The sequence below is a fragment of the Homalodisca vitripennis genome, chromosome 1 (genome assembly GCF_021130785.1).
Source record: "Homalodisca vitripennis isolate AUS2020 chromosome 1, UT_GWSS_2.1, whole genome shotgun sequence".
Classification (NCBI taxonomy): Eukaryota; Metazoa; Arthropoda; class Insecta; order Hemiptera; family Cicadellidae; genus Homalodisca; species Homalodisca vitripennis.
Genome location: NC_060207.1, coordinates 70,643,887 through 70,662,196, shown reverse-complemented (window position 1 = coordinate 70,662,196; position 18,310 = coordinate 70,643,887). Strand labels below are relative to the sequence as shown.

At 35.1% G+C, this 18,310-nt stretch overlaps 1 protein-coding gene across 9 annotated transcripts in view; it reads right to left on the bottom strand.

Moving 5' to 3' along the window:
* The window catches only part of LOC124364121 (triple functional domain protein), a 717,390-nt gene that overhangs the window by 439,746 nt on the left and 259,334 nt on the right, over nt 1-18,310 (bottom strand). Inside the window, exon 1 of one of the 9 annotated variants that reach the window (XM_046819375.1) lies at nt 185-232. The exons of the other annotated variants lie outside the window; for them this stretch is intronic. Within the exon in view, the coding sequence (XP_046675331.1) occupies nt 185-224 (40 nt within the window). The 5' untranslated portion in view covers nt 225-232. Of the gene's footprint in view, nt 1-184; nt 233-18,310 lie in introns of those variants that run through there. 9 annotated transcript variants of the gene reach the window in all.

The window sequence follows — 18,310 nt, the reverse complement described above, 5'->3', positions numbered from 1 at the left end:
AATGCCATGCTGTATGTTATTTTAACCTTGCAGTAAAGAATTTGAGGAAATAGGATTTTGATGATACTCTTTTCAGTCAAATATATCAGTAGTAGGTAAGTGTCAGAGCAGTAGGAGATCCGCATGTATGCACTGAAAAGTGTGCAAGGTTAGTAAGCAAATTATAAATTAAGTATAAACTTACCAGCAAACGATAGTGAAAGGTTCATTGCACAAAAATCCATGGTGGAATCTGAAATACACAAATCACTATTTCACTGCCGCCTCGGGGAAATACACTGATTCACTCATGCTGCTGAACACCATACACACAGGCCGCACTAGCACGACTGGCGAGGCGAGGGGTAGTAGGGGACAAGGGCAGGTGTCGTGTGGACTCACTCCAGTCTACACCTCAACACGGCACGCACACAGTCACCGGCCGTGCCGGTATTGATCTGTCTATGTATGGGTACACGTCATACGTCGCTCATTCACCGGGTACGCTCATTACAACCGCTGAGGTCTCTGTCCTCAGTGGCGTACCCAGGACTTTGGTGGGAGGGGCATTACCTCGCTTTCCATATAGGACGGAGGAGGGGTTGTAGATTAGTATGTTTAGAAGGTGTGGAACAAAAATGCATGAAATTGTGAAATAGGTTTTATATTACAAAAAACAACTGCTACTATCATGCATAAACACGCCCCCCTCGGCATTCCCTTCATGACACGCATTAAGCTATGTATATAATTACAAAGATGTAATAAATAACCTGAAGCAACTAGTGTATGTATTACCCTTAAATCTAAATATATTGTGGCAGTCCATTCGTCATAACTATTGAATATGGTTTCCAGTTGTACTATCCATTCCTAAAGTAAGCATACATCAAGTAGACTTGTAAATCAATGAAACAATGGATAATACCGGACTCGAAATCATTTATAATTAAACTTATAATGATTTCTTCGCAAAACTGAATGTAATAACAAGAATTTGTTTCATATGGATAATTGACGTTTAAGTCTAAATGAAGATTATTCTAACACAGCTTCCAAAATTCAAAAATGTTATAATCAAATCAGAATAAATATCAATTCGGTAATAACCTTGTATAACTTATAAACATTCAAAATAAGAACATCATGCCAATTATTAGTTTTCCTGAAAATGTTATGATAATGAAGAAAAATCCTAAAAATCACTGTACGTAAACACATATGAAGTCGCCTCTCCCTTAGCTATAACCTATAACTATATAATTTACCTTTATACCTATTAATTTTTAGCCTTTTTGATAAATGTAATGTACAAGAGTTGTACAGAAAATATTCATCGCATTGGTGATGTTTATTGCTATAATCGTTTTTATCCTCACCGATATAAGAAACAAATTACTGCCTATCCACAAAATTCCCAACTATACAAACTGCACTTCACATTTTCCCACTCTCAGTGAACTTTAGAAAGCCAGCAGAACAACAAATCAATTAATACCATATTTATTTATACTCATGGATTTGTCCGACATGTTTTTGCAAATTCCAACCCATTTTAATGCTAACCAGTGCTGGAATAATACAGATTACTATAGCCTTTTTTATTTTTGAATTGTATAAAAAATACAAAATTTAGTATAAATAAAAAAATTTATATTGGTTTACATTTTAAACTAATATATATATATATATATGTGTGTGTGTGTGTGTGTGTGTGTGTGTGTGTGTGTGTGTGTGTGTGTGTGTGTGTGTGTGTTTTGTACAAATCATCATATTTTGATACAAAATTGTAAAGATTTATACAATACAAAATTAAAAGGTACTCAGTTAATTCTAGGTTACATGAACAAACATAGAAAATGTCATGAACATTAGAGCCAAGACAATCTAAAACCTACACGTATCACTGACGTTAGTAATGCAGACACCCAGTCCCCATTATCTATTAGTGTTATACTGGGTCACTGGGCGTCGGATCTCGATGTTTTCTGTGATCCATGATCTCAATAAAGATTTAAATCTCATATTTGAATGAATTTGTGTCTTTTTATTAAACATGTTATAGCATACTCTATACAATGATAAAATAGAAGCACTATCTTTTTTAATATATTTGGTTTTAAGACTAAAAATGTTATTTGCGTAAAACAACACATTGAAATTAACTTTTCAAAAAGTGAAACGTAATAGAGTATTTAACTACAACATTGGCACGCTACGAGTATGTAGTAGTTCAAATCGACCGTCCGATCGATCATCTGTGACCCCCTGTTCTTACTCGCAGGCCTAACAGAATTAAATGTTTTAGTAACCTCTTTCTCAACAAAATTTCTGTCACTTGACAGAATATGACGTAAATATTGATAGTATTTGTCTATGCTACGGACACAAGTACTTTCCCACCTGAAACACCAGTTAGAAGGAACTGGACAGATACAATGATATTAAAAGAACCTACATTAAACAATCAAACCAAAATTGAGACTGCCGATTTCTCACAGTAATACTCGCAGAAAGCTCACGCCCACCGAATTGTTGTGGAACTATGCGAGAGTGGTTGGCGGTGGGAGGAGAAGGACCCTTGGTATTCTATCCTGCCATTCCATTAACCTTGGTATTCCGAGTTCATATCTGAAACACCTCTACCATGGAGGTACTGTCGATCGTACTAACCACATCAACAAATCAACAGCACAACACACACACACAAATCACCTCACTGATTATAGATGCACTCTACATCAAAATTGTGGTTGCAAAATAAGTTAATGTGATGTATGTCTGAGCCCGTAGTCAATAACATATTATTTCCATGTTGGCTAGTTACAACAGACGTACAAGCTAAACTGGTTAAACGTATATTAAAAAACTTTGCTAAATAGGAAGTGAGATTTTATGAGTTCTCAATCTCGTAAACACAAACAGTTTTAACTTCTATGACCAAATTTATCCTAATTTAAATAAGTGTTCATAGAATTGTCACCAGAAATAAACCAACAGCAATCAAAATGCTTCCCAAAACTTTCAGCTTTTTCTATAAAAATAAAAGGAAAACTTTGTACTTCGAAAACTTCAGCTAGTAAAAACTCTTAAACACATATACGTTTAATTTTTCTATCTTTGTCCATTGAAGGTTGAGCAAGATTTTTTAACTTAATTTCAATCAGCAGCAATTTTCTTCTGCGTTGAGAATTGCAGCTCTAGTTTCCACTGTTCTTCTTTTTTTATCACTACTTTTAAAATTAGGTGTCACTTAATGAGTCTTTACATTTTAAAATGTTGAACTGCCCACCCAAAATCTTATTTTGGGGAAATGGGCAAAGTTTTAACAGTGACATGGCATATGGTGTATATATATATATATATATATATATATATATATATATATATATATACTACCGGTACGTCATCTGTAAGCACTCGAGAAAGGCGAGCAGAAACAAGGAAGGTCAAGGCAAGCGGCTCAACGCTGATGTTGGGCTATCGATTACGCTGGGGCGCTTCCGACCGTCTTCAATATTGTAATTCATTTCCTCATGCTAACTTTTGTCCTTTGTATATCTCAAGTGTTTGGGTTCTTATGAATCCTATTAACTATTTTATTAGTAACTATTTTATTCGACCTGTAGTTTCACAAAATAAATTCTTTATCGCCAGAAACTCAATTTCAACAGTAGCTTTAAATTATTATTTTGTTTTTTTTTTACTGCATTTTATTCCGTATTTTATGATACAGACCTTAAAATTACCAGTGCATGTGCTTGAAATTGTGATAATGATAATTCTGTATTTCAGTAGTATTACTCTCATAATACAATAAAATTCCTTTAAACCGTCAGATATGTACTTCACTCCATAACTCTGCCCAGTAAAATCTCCAACACTCCTCAACATTTTATACAAAAATAACATTTAAAAAAAATGTAACTAAACGTGGCGGAATTAATAGTGATAAATAAAAACTTACATTCTTGAAACCATCACCAATATTGAATCCTTCAAAGTTGTCCTTCAAAGCTAGAATCCTAATAGGAATATGTCTTTATATATGGCTTAATGGTGCTAATTCCGCAGCTACTGGAATCTGTACTATTGTTGAAATGTTTCACATTGGGTAACATTCTCTATCTATCTGAAATATAAACTTCAGAAGAGATATTCAATCATTGCACCCGTAGGTGAGCTCCGCATGCCATCCTGTGATTGGGAAGCTGGGAAGCGGGTCATGTTGGTCAAACTCGTAGTAGCCTACTTACTGTATAACACGTGGGAAAATCATAGTATTGGAGCAGTTGTTTCGCGACCACGTTACAGTTCGTGTGGCACTGCTGTACACAGTTCCATCATCACTCTGTTAGTCCATACAACCACGTCTCATTGAACACCGAACACTGAACATTGACGCGACAGTGTGCCAGGACCTGGATGGAATATTCAGCCTCATAAAAACGCGTCCCATTAAACACAGACATCGACGCGGCAGTTTGCCAGGACCAGGATGGAATATTCAACCTCATATGTGTTTTAAGGGATGCGGTTGTACGAGGTTGAATATTCCATCCAGGTCCTGGCACACTGTCGCTTTGATGTCTGTGTTTAATGGGACGCGGTTGTATCGGCGCGCCAGTATGCCAGGACCTGGATGGAATATTCAACCGCGTCCCATTAAACACAGACATCAACGCGACAGTGTGCCAGGACCTGGATGGAATATTCAGCCTCATAAAAACGCGTCCCATTAAACACAGACATCGACGCGGCAGTTTGCCAGGACCAGGATGGAATATTCAGCCTCATAAAAACGCGTCCCATTAAACACAGACATTGACGCGGCAGTTTGCCAGGACCTGGATGGAATATTCAACCTCATATGTGTTTTAAGGATGCGGTTGTATGAGGTTGAATATTCCATCCAGGTCCTGGCACACTGTCGCTTCGATGTCTGTGTTTAATGGGACGCGGTTGTATCGGCGCGCCAGTATGCCAGGACCTGGATGGAATATTCAACCGCGTCCCATTAAACACAGACATCAACGCGACAGTGTGCCAAGACCTGGATGGAATATTCAACCTCATACAACCGCATCCCTTTAAACACATACATCTACGCGACAGTGTGCCAGGACCTGGATGGAATATTAAACCTCATAAAACCGCGGTTCCAAAAACACGGCCGGCGCACCGGTGCATCAACACGATTTGCACTCACACGCAGTAAACACTATTTCATTACGCAGATGTGGAACAGAGATTAGTGTTCATCACTACCGTGTTTAGAGTTTAGTTTCGGGAAAACCACTTCATTACCTTACATTTCTGGTAGGGAAGGGGGAAGGTCAACGCGCTCTTTTTATGGTGAGTGCAATGTTAAAGGCACAGAGCTAATACAGAGCTAGCAATAACTATTTTGATAAATTGGACGAATTAGATAGGACAGCCAATTTGTCTTTATTGTATATTTCTTATCTCGATTTTCGTTATGTGTTAAGTTTATATTGTTTTTTTTTTTTTTTTTAGGACAAGAATCTTATAAATTGCACTTATTCCTATAACGACCTTAGCGCAGTTTCCAGAGCGACAGGATATTCAGGATGGGTAAGGTTGGGGAGTAGGGGCCGCCTACTATGAAGATCCATGAGGAAGAATTAAAGCACTAATCTCAAAGTCATGTTCCCTCGGAAGAAGGGGAGGCCAGCTCTGAACCAGCCTCTCCAGTCAAAGCAGGCAGGGTGTGTGTGGCACATATTTGATGAAGCTAGCAAGAACCTCTGATAGTTAGAAAACGACCACAATTTCAACGGCCATCTCCCGCAATAGACTAGACCTATCGAATTACCCTTGCACCCCAGAATCTCGACCCAGATTTAAGTTACATATCGGTTTTTGCTCTACCAAGTGGTAGGTTCAACTGGAAGGTATAAACCAGCCAGAAACGATCCCCGCCGGGTGCTTTTATTGTTTACTTACACCTTTTTACAACAAGTAAAAACAAAGAAAATGGTTCGTATGTTTATGGACATGTCAATAGCAGTAATAATAGAATATAATGGAAGAATATCTAACCAACGATCGATTAAAACATGCAAAACTCGTATATGCAATAAATATGTTTCTATAACATTATAACCACATGTTTGTAATAATAAAAGAAAACTACACTATACATTAGTAATTAAACATGCCAGTCTAAATTACAACTATTATGACATTGTAGTTTAGTATCACGATCCGCACAAAATCCAACTCTATTATCTGAGTTGTTGCTGTCCTCGTGCAATTCTATCATTTCTAAATTAGTAATTAAATGTCCCAGTATAAATTACAATTATTCTGACATTGTTTTCATTATTACGACCCGCAGAAAATATAGTGTCGCACTGTTAATCTACTTAACACAAAACTGTCCATCCTGACGAATCCTCAAAGTAAACCGCAAGTGGTAGTTGAGAACTTGACAAACATGACTGAATTGTGTGCAAAGTATGTTACAATATGTTACAGTATGATACGTGATGCTAGGGGAACTATTTATGTTCAATAGTGATTACTCACATTCCTTTTCCAAAACGCAGATACAAGTGTTAACAAATATTATTATTATATCACTTCAAATGAACTAAGCGCTTCAGTCAACTATACAAAGAATTCTATCAGTATCAGAAAAGTTGAACAAGTGAAATAACATTGAATAAAAAGTTATTAATCTGCACCGGTTTATCAATTGTGTTCGCAGACGGGATTCCCTTTATTCAATTTCCATTGCATGTGGAATGCGTTACCTAAAGGGTTGTATTAAAGCAGCTTATCGTTTTAATAAAAACTGCGACTAATTCCCAGATTCGCAGTTTTAAACCCTCTTTTGAAGGGACAGAAGCTTTTTTACAAACGATCTGGACTGACATATAGACGAATTTACTACAGTATTTGAATTTGTCCCAAAACATTTACTGTAGAATGAGTTTAAAACTTATTCACGTTAAAAAATATACATATTATCGAACTTTCGATTAATTATAACTTTGTTTAATATTGAAACTTAGATATTTATAAGTAGAGGGCTTGCTCCCAAACGTCTACGAAATTATTGTACATAATTTTATTTCGTAGTAGTAAGTTAGATTACAGTACGTTACACGTCTATGCTCAATTATAATGTTATAACTGTAACAGTTTAGAGTTATGAATTTATGACAGGAAACAGAAAAAGGCAGACGGAAAAATAATTGCTAGAGACGCTTATCGATAGGTCTATTATAAAATATTTGCCTCTACCATAAGTAAAAATGTACAAAACTAGTCCAGCGTGTTACAGACACCTTCTTTTAGATCTCGTGTAAAGCTTGTATGTCTGGGGCACAATAGAGATTAACACCTTGTTTTTGTGAGAAATAAAGCCTAAACCTGCCGGTCTCACAGGAGCCAGTTTGGCAGATAATGTGATATCACATATGAAGAGCACCAGGTCATCAAAGTGGAAGAGAGGGGATAAATGACAACGACAGGGCAGACATCATAATCTCTCATTATTATGGCTTCGACCTCCGCCACAGCCTCGGGCAGCGATAGGGCCACAAGTAAATACTGTATTAAAATTACGGGGGGAAATGTTACTAAAGTATTTAAAACAGCTCAATAAGAACACTGGTCTCTGTTTGCCTAATTAATAAATAAAATTTGAATAAATATAGCAAAAAATTGAGATTTTAATTACGTACATAATTTGTATGCATGTTTATATTGTTAATAACTTTAGAATTATATTTTGCATTCTTACGATTCCAAAGAAGTCACAAGGTAAGAGTAAGCAATACCCTGTATCGCGTAAGAGACTTCGCTGAGGCTGCTTACAAAATTTCATAGCTATAAAGAATACTATAGAACATTTCATTTTCCTGATTTCCTACGGACAGATAAGACAAAAAGGCAATTATAAATAAAAAAAACTTATAGATCCCTCAGCACTTAAAAAAGAAATTATGTCAGCTTACTGAGTGGTAGCCTTCAATTATGTTCAGCCAAATTCAATGGTTGGTCATGTACCAACAAACCACTCATTATTGTGTATGTACGAGTTAATGCATGATTAAGGTCTACTGGTGAAATCTTTCTCGAGATATCTTGCCCCATGATACATTCACATTTTTAGTCACTAAAGCGGCTTTCATACAACAGTGTATAATTAATAAAGGTTCCAGTGAACTAGGAAGGAGACTACAACGCAAGAGTGTTGAAATCAAATAGTGTCACCAACTTTCAACTATTCCACATATGTTAATATGTCACATTTTAAAATCTCATATAATTATACTCAGCTTGTCTACAAATTTATTGTTCTGCTATTTGCTCGTTACCATCATGGTTATCCATAAGACCAATGTCAAGATATTTGCTAACGTTCAGCTAAACCCCATGGAGTGACACGCGCCATTATCTAACTCAGTGTCGCCAGTATGGAAATGAACCTTCATACAAAATTTAAAGTCTACAGGTCGGTTCAATTTAGAGATATCGTGCGAACAGACATACATACAGAAATGAAATTCTTACAGCCTCTCAAGGTATAGAATTTCATAACGCTCAGCCTATTAACTTCTTGTTGAACGGCTCTCCTTTCAATGTATTTTTGATTTAGAATAGAATGTTTTATTCTCTAAATTGATGGGCTGAGTTTCACTTTGCTAAGTTAAACCATAAAAATAATTATCCATACCAAAATTCTGTATAAGCAATGTGATGTAGTTTCAAGTTGCAAATAACTGAGGAATTCCTCAAATTAATTTTATATTACCTACACAGAATTGATCGTATAAATTTATGTAGTTTTCACCTTTGCCTAGTTCCGTTGTTTCTTTTCGACTATGACAGACTGCAGCGCGTATGAACGCTCGCCCCAGGCATGAATGGTGTGTAATGTTGGACTACATACACTAAAATTCCAGGCATCTCTATGGTGAGTAGCTACAACATTGTAATTAAATACTCTTAAATCTACACGGTAAGCATTGCCTATCAGACAAATATTTTAAACGGATCCAATTAATTACCAGGATTATCTAAATTTTTTAGGTTGTATATAAAAGTATTTGTTACACAATGTTTAAATTATTTACATCTGGAATTTAACTCATAATTAAGTTCTTTATCAGACGCATCGTGAGCCTTGCCGACCAAATAGAAGAAACCAGCGATGTAGCAGGCTCACTCAACAGTCAGTCACCCCTGCAGCAGGGAGACGCCACGAGCGACGTTGCTTGGCCTGGTGCCTTGGTGAAAATCCACTAAACCGCACCAAACCATGCCATGGAGGTCAGACTTCTCAGTACATCGCACGGAGAGAAAGATGCACAAACAATGTTTTAGAAGCTTATAAACAAACTTTTGGGTTGCAGGCTTTCAGAGATACCAATATAACATATATAGAAATGTCCCTACTACCTTCCTACGAATTACTGAAACCGCACCATTCTGTTATGATAACCCTTTAATGTAATTACTTGCGTGGATACCACATGTTATTGATGTCTTTAATGTGTTTATAACGGTATTTAATCTTTTTTTTGTTTTTATACCTACTATATTGTGAGCTATTGAATTTCTTACTAAAAAGTTACGAAATATTCAGCAATTCTTAAAGAAACATGTCTTATTTTCTTTTTAATATATTCATTCACATTTATTAATTTAATTATACAGTGTCAGTAAAGTTAAAAAATACATACAATTCTGTGATTTCCATAACTGTGCATATTGCACCATTTAGAGGGAAATGATGAACGTAACGGCCGGAGGCCGGTGAACGGAGGCAGGTAGGGGCAGCAGGAACAGCGGTGTCGGCACAGCGCGCGGCAGAGTGATTGATTGAGCCGAGTTCCCGGATTGTTCCCCTGATACGGGTTTGTGCCAAACCACAACACAAGGCTTGTACATTATTAATCACAATACAACTAGCTACATTCATCGTCTTCGACAATGTGTCTCTTTAACAGTGGCTTAAGTTGGTTAAGAACACAATATGCGCATTACCATTCGGAAACCGATTACAAATATTTAATATGAACTTTCTGTTAGAACAGACACGAGTACAGAAAACAGTACCGTGGGGTATTTTGATAAAAGATATGATAAAACACTACCAATATTAACAAACGAGTTGTCGCGAAGTGAAACCTGTAAACATACAAATAGAGCTCGGTGAACCGCAAAGCGTAAAGTAAATGTAATTTGGTTTGAGCAAATAAAACTATGACAACTTTTCCACCGACATAAGCTCTTACACTTCTAGACGCCTGGAGGTACAAAACAAACAGGAGAACTGGAGCGGCGCTGTTTGTGCGAAAAGTTGCGAGGTTATCCTGCCCCACCCCTCACCTCCACCCAGCCCATCAGTAGAATTACAAATCGTATATTTCAAAGAACTGGAATTATTCTCTCCAACTGAGAATAAATAGCAAATTATCTCTATTTTGATAAGAACTTTCTCTACATCGTATACATTCATGGGTTCAAATATAAGTTGTTTGGTATGGATGTTTTGTAGTTTGCTATAACATAAATATTGATTAGATTGATGGTTCTTATAATAAGAGAACGTAAATACGTTAAATATATTAAAACCTAGTCGTTTTTATTTTAAAATGTCAGTTTACCTATAAAAATGAAAAATACCCTAAGGCTACGCAGGTCCTGAATTGTTATCTCAATATATCTATTTAAATGGAACGCAGACATTTTAACTCAATTGTCAATTTTTTTATCAACACCAACAAAATTTAAAATATAGCGTTAAAAAATATATATATGAATACAAAACTACTTTTAAAAGCGGCATGGTAGTAGAGCTATTGGCCTGTGGCCGTTTATCAGCACCGGCTACAATTTTAGTAAGCATTATCCTCAAATATTCATTCAACTAATTTACTAAATACCTATCTCTTAATCAATATGGATTCTTGCCAGGACGCTTTATTAACACATAGTTAATAAATTGTACGAGCTACTTGGCCTCTTGATATAATTCAATGACTTTGCAATTTAACCTGAGTTGGGTAATGCATTTGCCACATTAGATAATTCCGCATTATTGAGAAATTTGCACCATAAAGGATTATCAAATTATTTTAGAAATTTGTTCACACTTATTTAATAAGCCGAAAACCATTTTTATTTTATTGGAGTTATTTGTCACTCACTACTCTTACAGTACGGAGGGGTGGGTCCGTGAGGACCGAATCCGCCAGGGCCGAAGGAGTACCACAAGTGTCAAAGTTAAGTTGTTATTTATTTACAGTAATGATTGATAATTTCTGCTATCGTGTAAAATCAGAAAATGCTCTATTATTTATGATGATCTGAAACATCATCGGAAACCCTTAGAGTGACTGAATTTGCAAATCAACCACTGTGGCACTCCAGAATACGTATACATTTCGTCCACGTTCACGATTACAGCCACCATCGCATAGCACAGACTAACACACATAAACATGTTAGGGACGATTACTTAAACCCGCCCGTAAGTAAGGGTGTGCTAAAAACAATGACTGCATGAGATGTTTGAGTTGTATTTTCTACATGAGAAGTATTTTTTGTATAAACAGTAAAATATTTTTAAGGAACGAAGATGAAAGATTTTACAACCAAAACTATACAGAAAACATGCTAGTTTGCTATTTTAATGTTGGATTGAAAATAACTGCTAACGCGAGTACCAGCTATCGGTTCAAATGATTATGTGATACCACCGATCTTGGGGTCTGAGTGAACTCAAAAATCGTCACACCCAATAGTTGGCTTTTGGTATAGACCAATACCAATGAATTTTATAGTTTTATTAGGCTATTCATTGCCAATGCACACACTCGATCCCAACAATAAAGGTTTCCCCTCCTCCCTAGATCTAACAAGAGTCAAAATTAATATGGTATACATTTCATCCAAGTTTGTACATAACACAGTACGAGTTAACAAATAAAGCTGACATCGATAATTTGTAGGTGCTTTCTTTACTAAACTGATAAATCGTTTTCAAAAGAGGAAAAGTGGTTGCTTTTTTACCATTACACTATTTAATTAATAAAAAATTCATCTCATCTTACCAATGTACCTAATAGAATATTTTTACACATGCTGACATCGATAATTTGTAGGTGCTTTCTTTACTAAACTGATAAATCGTTTTCAAAAGAGGAAAAGTGGTTGCTTCTTTACCATTACACTATTTAATTAACAAAAAATGAATCTCATCTTACCAATGTACCTAATAGAACATTTTTACACATGCTGACATCGATAATTTGTAGATGCTTTCTTTACTAAACTGATAAATCGTTTTCAAAAGTGGAAAAGTGGTTGCTTCTTTACCATTACACTATTTAATTAACAAAAAATGAATCTCATCTTACCAATATACCTAATAGAACATTTTTACACATGCTGACATCGATAATTTGTAGGTGCTTTCTTTACTAAACTGATAAATCGTTTTCAAAAGTGGAAAAGTGGTTGCTTCTTTACCATTACACTATTTAATTAACAAAAAATGAATCTCATCTTACCAATATACCTAATAGAACATTTTTACACATGCTGACATCGATAATTTGTAGGTGCTTTCTTTACTAAACTGATAAATCGTTTTCAAAAGTGGAAAAGTGGTTGCTTCTTTACCATTACACTATTTAATTAACAAAAAATGAATCTCATCTTACCAATATACCTAATAGAACATTTTTACACATGCTGACATCGATAATTTGTAGGTGCTTTCTTTACTAAACTGATAAATCGTTTTCAAAAGTGGAAAAGTGGTTGCTTCTTTACCATTACACTATTTAATTAACAAAAAATGAATCTCATCTTACCAATATACCTAATAGAACATTTTTACACATGCTGACATCGATAATTTGTAGGTGCTTTCTTTACTAAACTGATAAATCGTTTTCAAAAGAGGAAAAGTGGTTGCTTCTTTACCATTACACTATTTAATTAACTTCATCTCATCTTACCAATGTACCTAATAGAACATTTTTACACATGCTGACATCGATAATTTGTAGATGCTTTCTTTACTAAACTGATAAATCGTTTTCAAAAGAGGAAAAGTGGTTGCTTCTTTACCATTACACTATTTAATTAACAAAAAATGAATCTCATCTTACCAATGTACCTAATAGAACATTTTTACACATGCTGACATCGATAATTTGTAGATGCTTTCTTTACTAAACTGATAAATCGTTTTCAAAAGAGGAAAAGTGGTTGCTTCTTTACCATTACACTATTTAATTAACAAAAAATTCATCTCATCTTACCAATATACCTAATAGAACATTTTTACACATGGAAATGCACCTAAATTTAGTCTATTTCCTCTGAACAATTAAATGATATTTTAAAGAACACAAATTGCTACTGCATTCTCTTTCCGTTATATTTTAACTTGGAAATCAAGAATAAGGCATTTTAATGTGTATGCATAAAACAGTACTTACAAGACACCCTGACCTAATTGAGGGGTTTTCGTGTAGGAAAGGTGTTTCTCCAAATAACCTGCAGCTGTAATGCTATTAGTCAACATCCGCTTAGTGAGCGCTTCACATAAGCTGCAAGGCTCTTCCTGTACTTGTCTAGTTCACAGCTTACGTTCCGCCGCAGTTTAATCCCGAGGCGGCAACAATGTGTTACGTAATTGATTGGTAACAAGAGCATCGTCACTGATCTACGAGTTATCTTATACATAGATTAAGATGGTTCCCACTTTAAGGAAGTTGGCTCATACAAACTAGGTCACCACTGATATGTTTGTTACTCTTTAATGTTTTACCCACTTCTTAATTTCCCAAGTATACGATTCCACGTTATACAAAGCAGTTGTTTCAAATCTTGCTCCATAAGGGGTTCTCTCGAACGTTGGTCGTTCTCATGAGGTCTTCAAATACACAAATTTCGTTAGTTCACTACATAATGTGGTTTTAATGGAAACATGTTTAGAAGCGCTTGACGTGTCCCTGAACGTGTGTTCCAACCAACACCACATTCGCTTTCTAAATGTTTACACAACTGTACGTTACATAGCAGAAAATAAGCTAAACGAAATTATAGACTTTTAACAATAGTTTGACTCGTATGGACGATGTCACCCCTATCTCTCCACGCGGGAGAAGCTGAGGGTTCGTTCTATGTACTTTCTGCGGGGCAGGCCAAAGTATTAACAAACCCATTTCAGAGAACAAGCGGAACAAGACAGCCATCGCCTCCGAAGCGGCTGCGCGAAGTATATAATTTTGTAATTTCAATATTATATTTTGACTAAAGTCCATATGTTTCATGTAGAAGGATGGAATGTATGAGAGGATTTCTATTAAAGCTAGTATCATTATAGTAAATGTTACTTTTAATTGTTTTAACCCTTTACTAACATGTATCCATTTAGATCACCCTGACCGTTCCTGACTCACTCACTATATACAATCAAGTACAGAGTAACGGTCAAATAGTTCTAAAGCGTTAGAAAATTTAATTTACCACCCCGAATATTGAACCGCAGCCGTAGTACTAGGTCATGAAACAGGTTTGTGTAAAGAGTATTTTACCATGAATACTTCATCATCTACTTCAATTTTTAATCAGTTAACATACTTGTTTACAAAATTCTAGGCCTTGGTTGCCTCCCCATAGTATCCTCTCACATTACACAATGGAATACAGCAGCAAGTTTAGAATAGACTGGTTAGACAATAAATGTAATGAATATCAGACAAAGGTTTGGACACAAGGATTTTAAAAAATGGAATAAAAGGAGAGATCAATTGTGAACATGTTATAAATTCAAGGTGAAAGAACGCGACTTCTCTTTGACTGAGAATAACGGACCCTCCCTGTTTTAATAAACAATCTCATATTCCACGGTCGATTTCCGTCGCCTCGGCTGCACAGAAGTGACCCTTCAATAAAATTGTATCGACTAAAATTGCGTTTGATAATAAAACAGTATTTCTTAAAATGTATATTTTGAGTGCAATTTCGACATTTATTAACCTACTTTAACCCTTAGAGCCGACTGTAGTAAAATAACCTTGAGTTTTTTCTCTTACGAACAATGTTAAACGTAATGTTGTTTTAAGTTCTTATGATCGATCGTACCGCTATAGGAGGTATCTCATTTTAAAGGTACAATTAATAACTATCCAAACGCTATTTAGTTTTCTCTCTTTTTTTCGTAAAATGTATACTTTTTGAATAGTTAAACGATGAAGTTTAAGAAAAGTTCTTTCTACATACCTTACGAAAGTACCGAAAATAATACTTGTAATTAAAAGTCACCAATTTATAATTCTGATATTCAACGATGTCGCAGCTCTTAATTGGGTCATACGATAAACTACTAAGAAAGTAATGTACGGGGGAATTATAGTCTGTCGGGCGTGCATCTGAGCCTCCGCCAAACTCACGAGACTTAAGTTTAAAAATGCGACATAAATAGGAACCGATCTTAAATCATGACCTGTGATGAAAGCGAGCCTCAGGTACGAGCCCGGTAGTTGACTAAATTACCTCCCTAAAACATTACTTTTGAACACTACTATAGAACCAAATATGTATTTCGTGTGATTAGATAAGCACTCACAAGCACTTCATTACTTCTTCGGTTCAATTATTAGATAGCCTAGATCATTATTTAGAACAATTAGTGAATAGGTAACTTATTGCAAAACAAATGGTTCACTTCTAAATATTATATGCTATTTAATTTTGTTATACAGTTGGTCGGGAGCATGATGTTACTTACAACTACTGCAGGAGCTAATAGAAAACTTAATCACACGAAATTATAGAGAGACATTACAGTATGAACATTGAACTTCATTAAATCGTTAGTTATTGGCCAATCCGATCACCTGAACACCGTAATGAATTGAGCTCAACAAAGGGGTTTCTTTAGCATTACACTGTTTTACACAGCGATAAATAAGTACCTTGATCAACGATGTAAACCTAAATAATATTAAAATATAAAGGCAATACACATCACTATCTTATTCTAATTCATTATTGTTAATTTAATCAACGTCAAAATGGGCTTAATAGATTTTACACAAGCGTATACTTATAATTATGATCTAATACTATAATCCATTATTATTTTACTATTTAAATATAAGCTCCAAAAATACAAGTACTTAACCTGCCAAAGGAATATTAATGTTGATATAGCAATTATACTTCTTTAGACTTTCAAAATCATAATCAATTAAACATTTAAATTTGTGATCCTGAAAAATTTATTGCAACTATAACTGTCAGACTATTAATTGACAGTTTTAATGAATGAATTCAAAAGCGTACCAGATCAGAATTTAGGTAGAAGGAGAAAAGCCACGGTGTTTGTTAAGAAAACCCATGCAACTGATATTCACCTTAGACCTATTTAACGTTGTTTCGTACCATTACTTTATAACTATTGAACTTTATTTCTTCTAAGGAAGAGGATTTATGCCCCTTGTTGGGTAAAGCAGTGAATACATAACCAAGTCTTACACGTTTCTTTCCAGTTTTACTTTTTTAACACTGCTTCTTCCTTCGTAGAACATGTTTTGCATTATTAGTCATAGAACATTCTTCACATAAACCAAACTTTTCACTTAAAAAAGTGTATATTGCTATTCGTGTCTTTGTAATGTTGAAATTTCAGTTAAAATTACAAATTAATTCCTATTGAATTAAGTCTTGAAGGCAGTTACCATGAAAGGGCCTAGGGAAAACTGTTGTCATCAGCAACACGTGGTAGGGCAGGAGAGAAGTCATTACTTAGGGGGTGGGGGGAGAAGTGGAGGGTAGTAGGGGGTATGACAATAGCACAATCAATAGCAGAGCGAGGTTCACCCTCGGTGCTTGAGCATACGGAGCTCTGGGTACAGCGGCCACGTGAACCATTCATAAAGTAAACATTAATTACATCACATATGAAAAGTAATGAAAGAGTTTTTGGCAATGGAGCAAAAATGAAAGCCTAAAACAAAACTTGGAAGACCTTGTATTTATGTCTTTAAAAATATTTATACGCTGACTGACCTTCTTTGTGAAGTTCCCTCACCTTATGACAAAGCAAAATAATGACTAAAAACACCCCGAAAAGCAAAATAGCCCATACACAAAAAACATTTGAGACGCGCTTGACAAGTTTCGCTAACATTTAAAAATATTTAAGTTACTACAAAAAGAGGAGGGGGGGATTAGTAAATTGTGTTAGGGACTATTACAAGTACATAAGTTATTGTTTGTGCCATGCCACAAAGAATTTAAATTCGACAACTTACGAAAAAGAGAAGGTAAATCCTACTACCTGAAACAAAATGAACAGAAATTAGTAATTTGCAACAATCAACCGCTAATTAATTGCAATTAACATACTGCACTTAAACAGTCAGTGAAATCTACTGCATAGTCAATAAAATACTGAACTCAAAGTAACAATAAATCAAAAGAGTTATTTTTGAATTGCAGCTACAAAAGGAGGAGTTAAAATAAATGTCTCACTATATTATATGACTAGCAGTGACACCACTGACTATAGCAGCTCTAACTATAGTTGCTGACTAATCCAACACTATAAAGTTAAGTCTTGTAATGCAATGTTTTGCTCACTATCCTGGAACGTACTTTAATACACAGTATCGTTCCAGTACACATTCGCTCCTACGTTCATCGATTTTTTCATCCGGTCTTGCCGTTTCGTCGGTAGAAAGTCTAATAGTTAAAGGTAAAACACCTCCAGTATATTATAGATTTTTAGTTAACGAGTAAAGCACTTGCTTTACTCGATGTAATTTTGTTTTATTAGTACCAAGTGTTATTACTTACCTACCACTCTATTATATTATATACATATTATTGTGTACAATACAAAAACGGACGTATTAAAAAAACAGTGCGTGCATTTTTAATTAAAAACATATTTAAGTTAATAATCTTGAACAGATTTTATTTTTTCAAACACAATTCATACTTGTATTTCTTTTTAAATTCTGAATATAACATTACAAAATAAACACAAAATAAGTATTACAGAAATAATTTCTTCTAAAGTTAAAAAAATAAAAAATAGTAAGCTAAATATATGGAGATTGCAAAAATATTAGGGGAAATAAAAAAAACTGTTTAAATAGAATTGGGAAATATTGACTAGTAAGGTTGGCAAGACTGTCACACTATTAGCATGCACGCAGGGAGCAGGCTGTCACACAGAGGCCATCTCGCTCTGTAATTTCCCCACGGCACTTTTTGAATAATGATCGGACTCTGTGGGGAGGCACAAGAAAGTGGTGATACC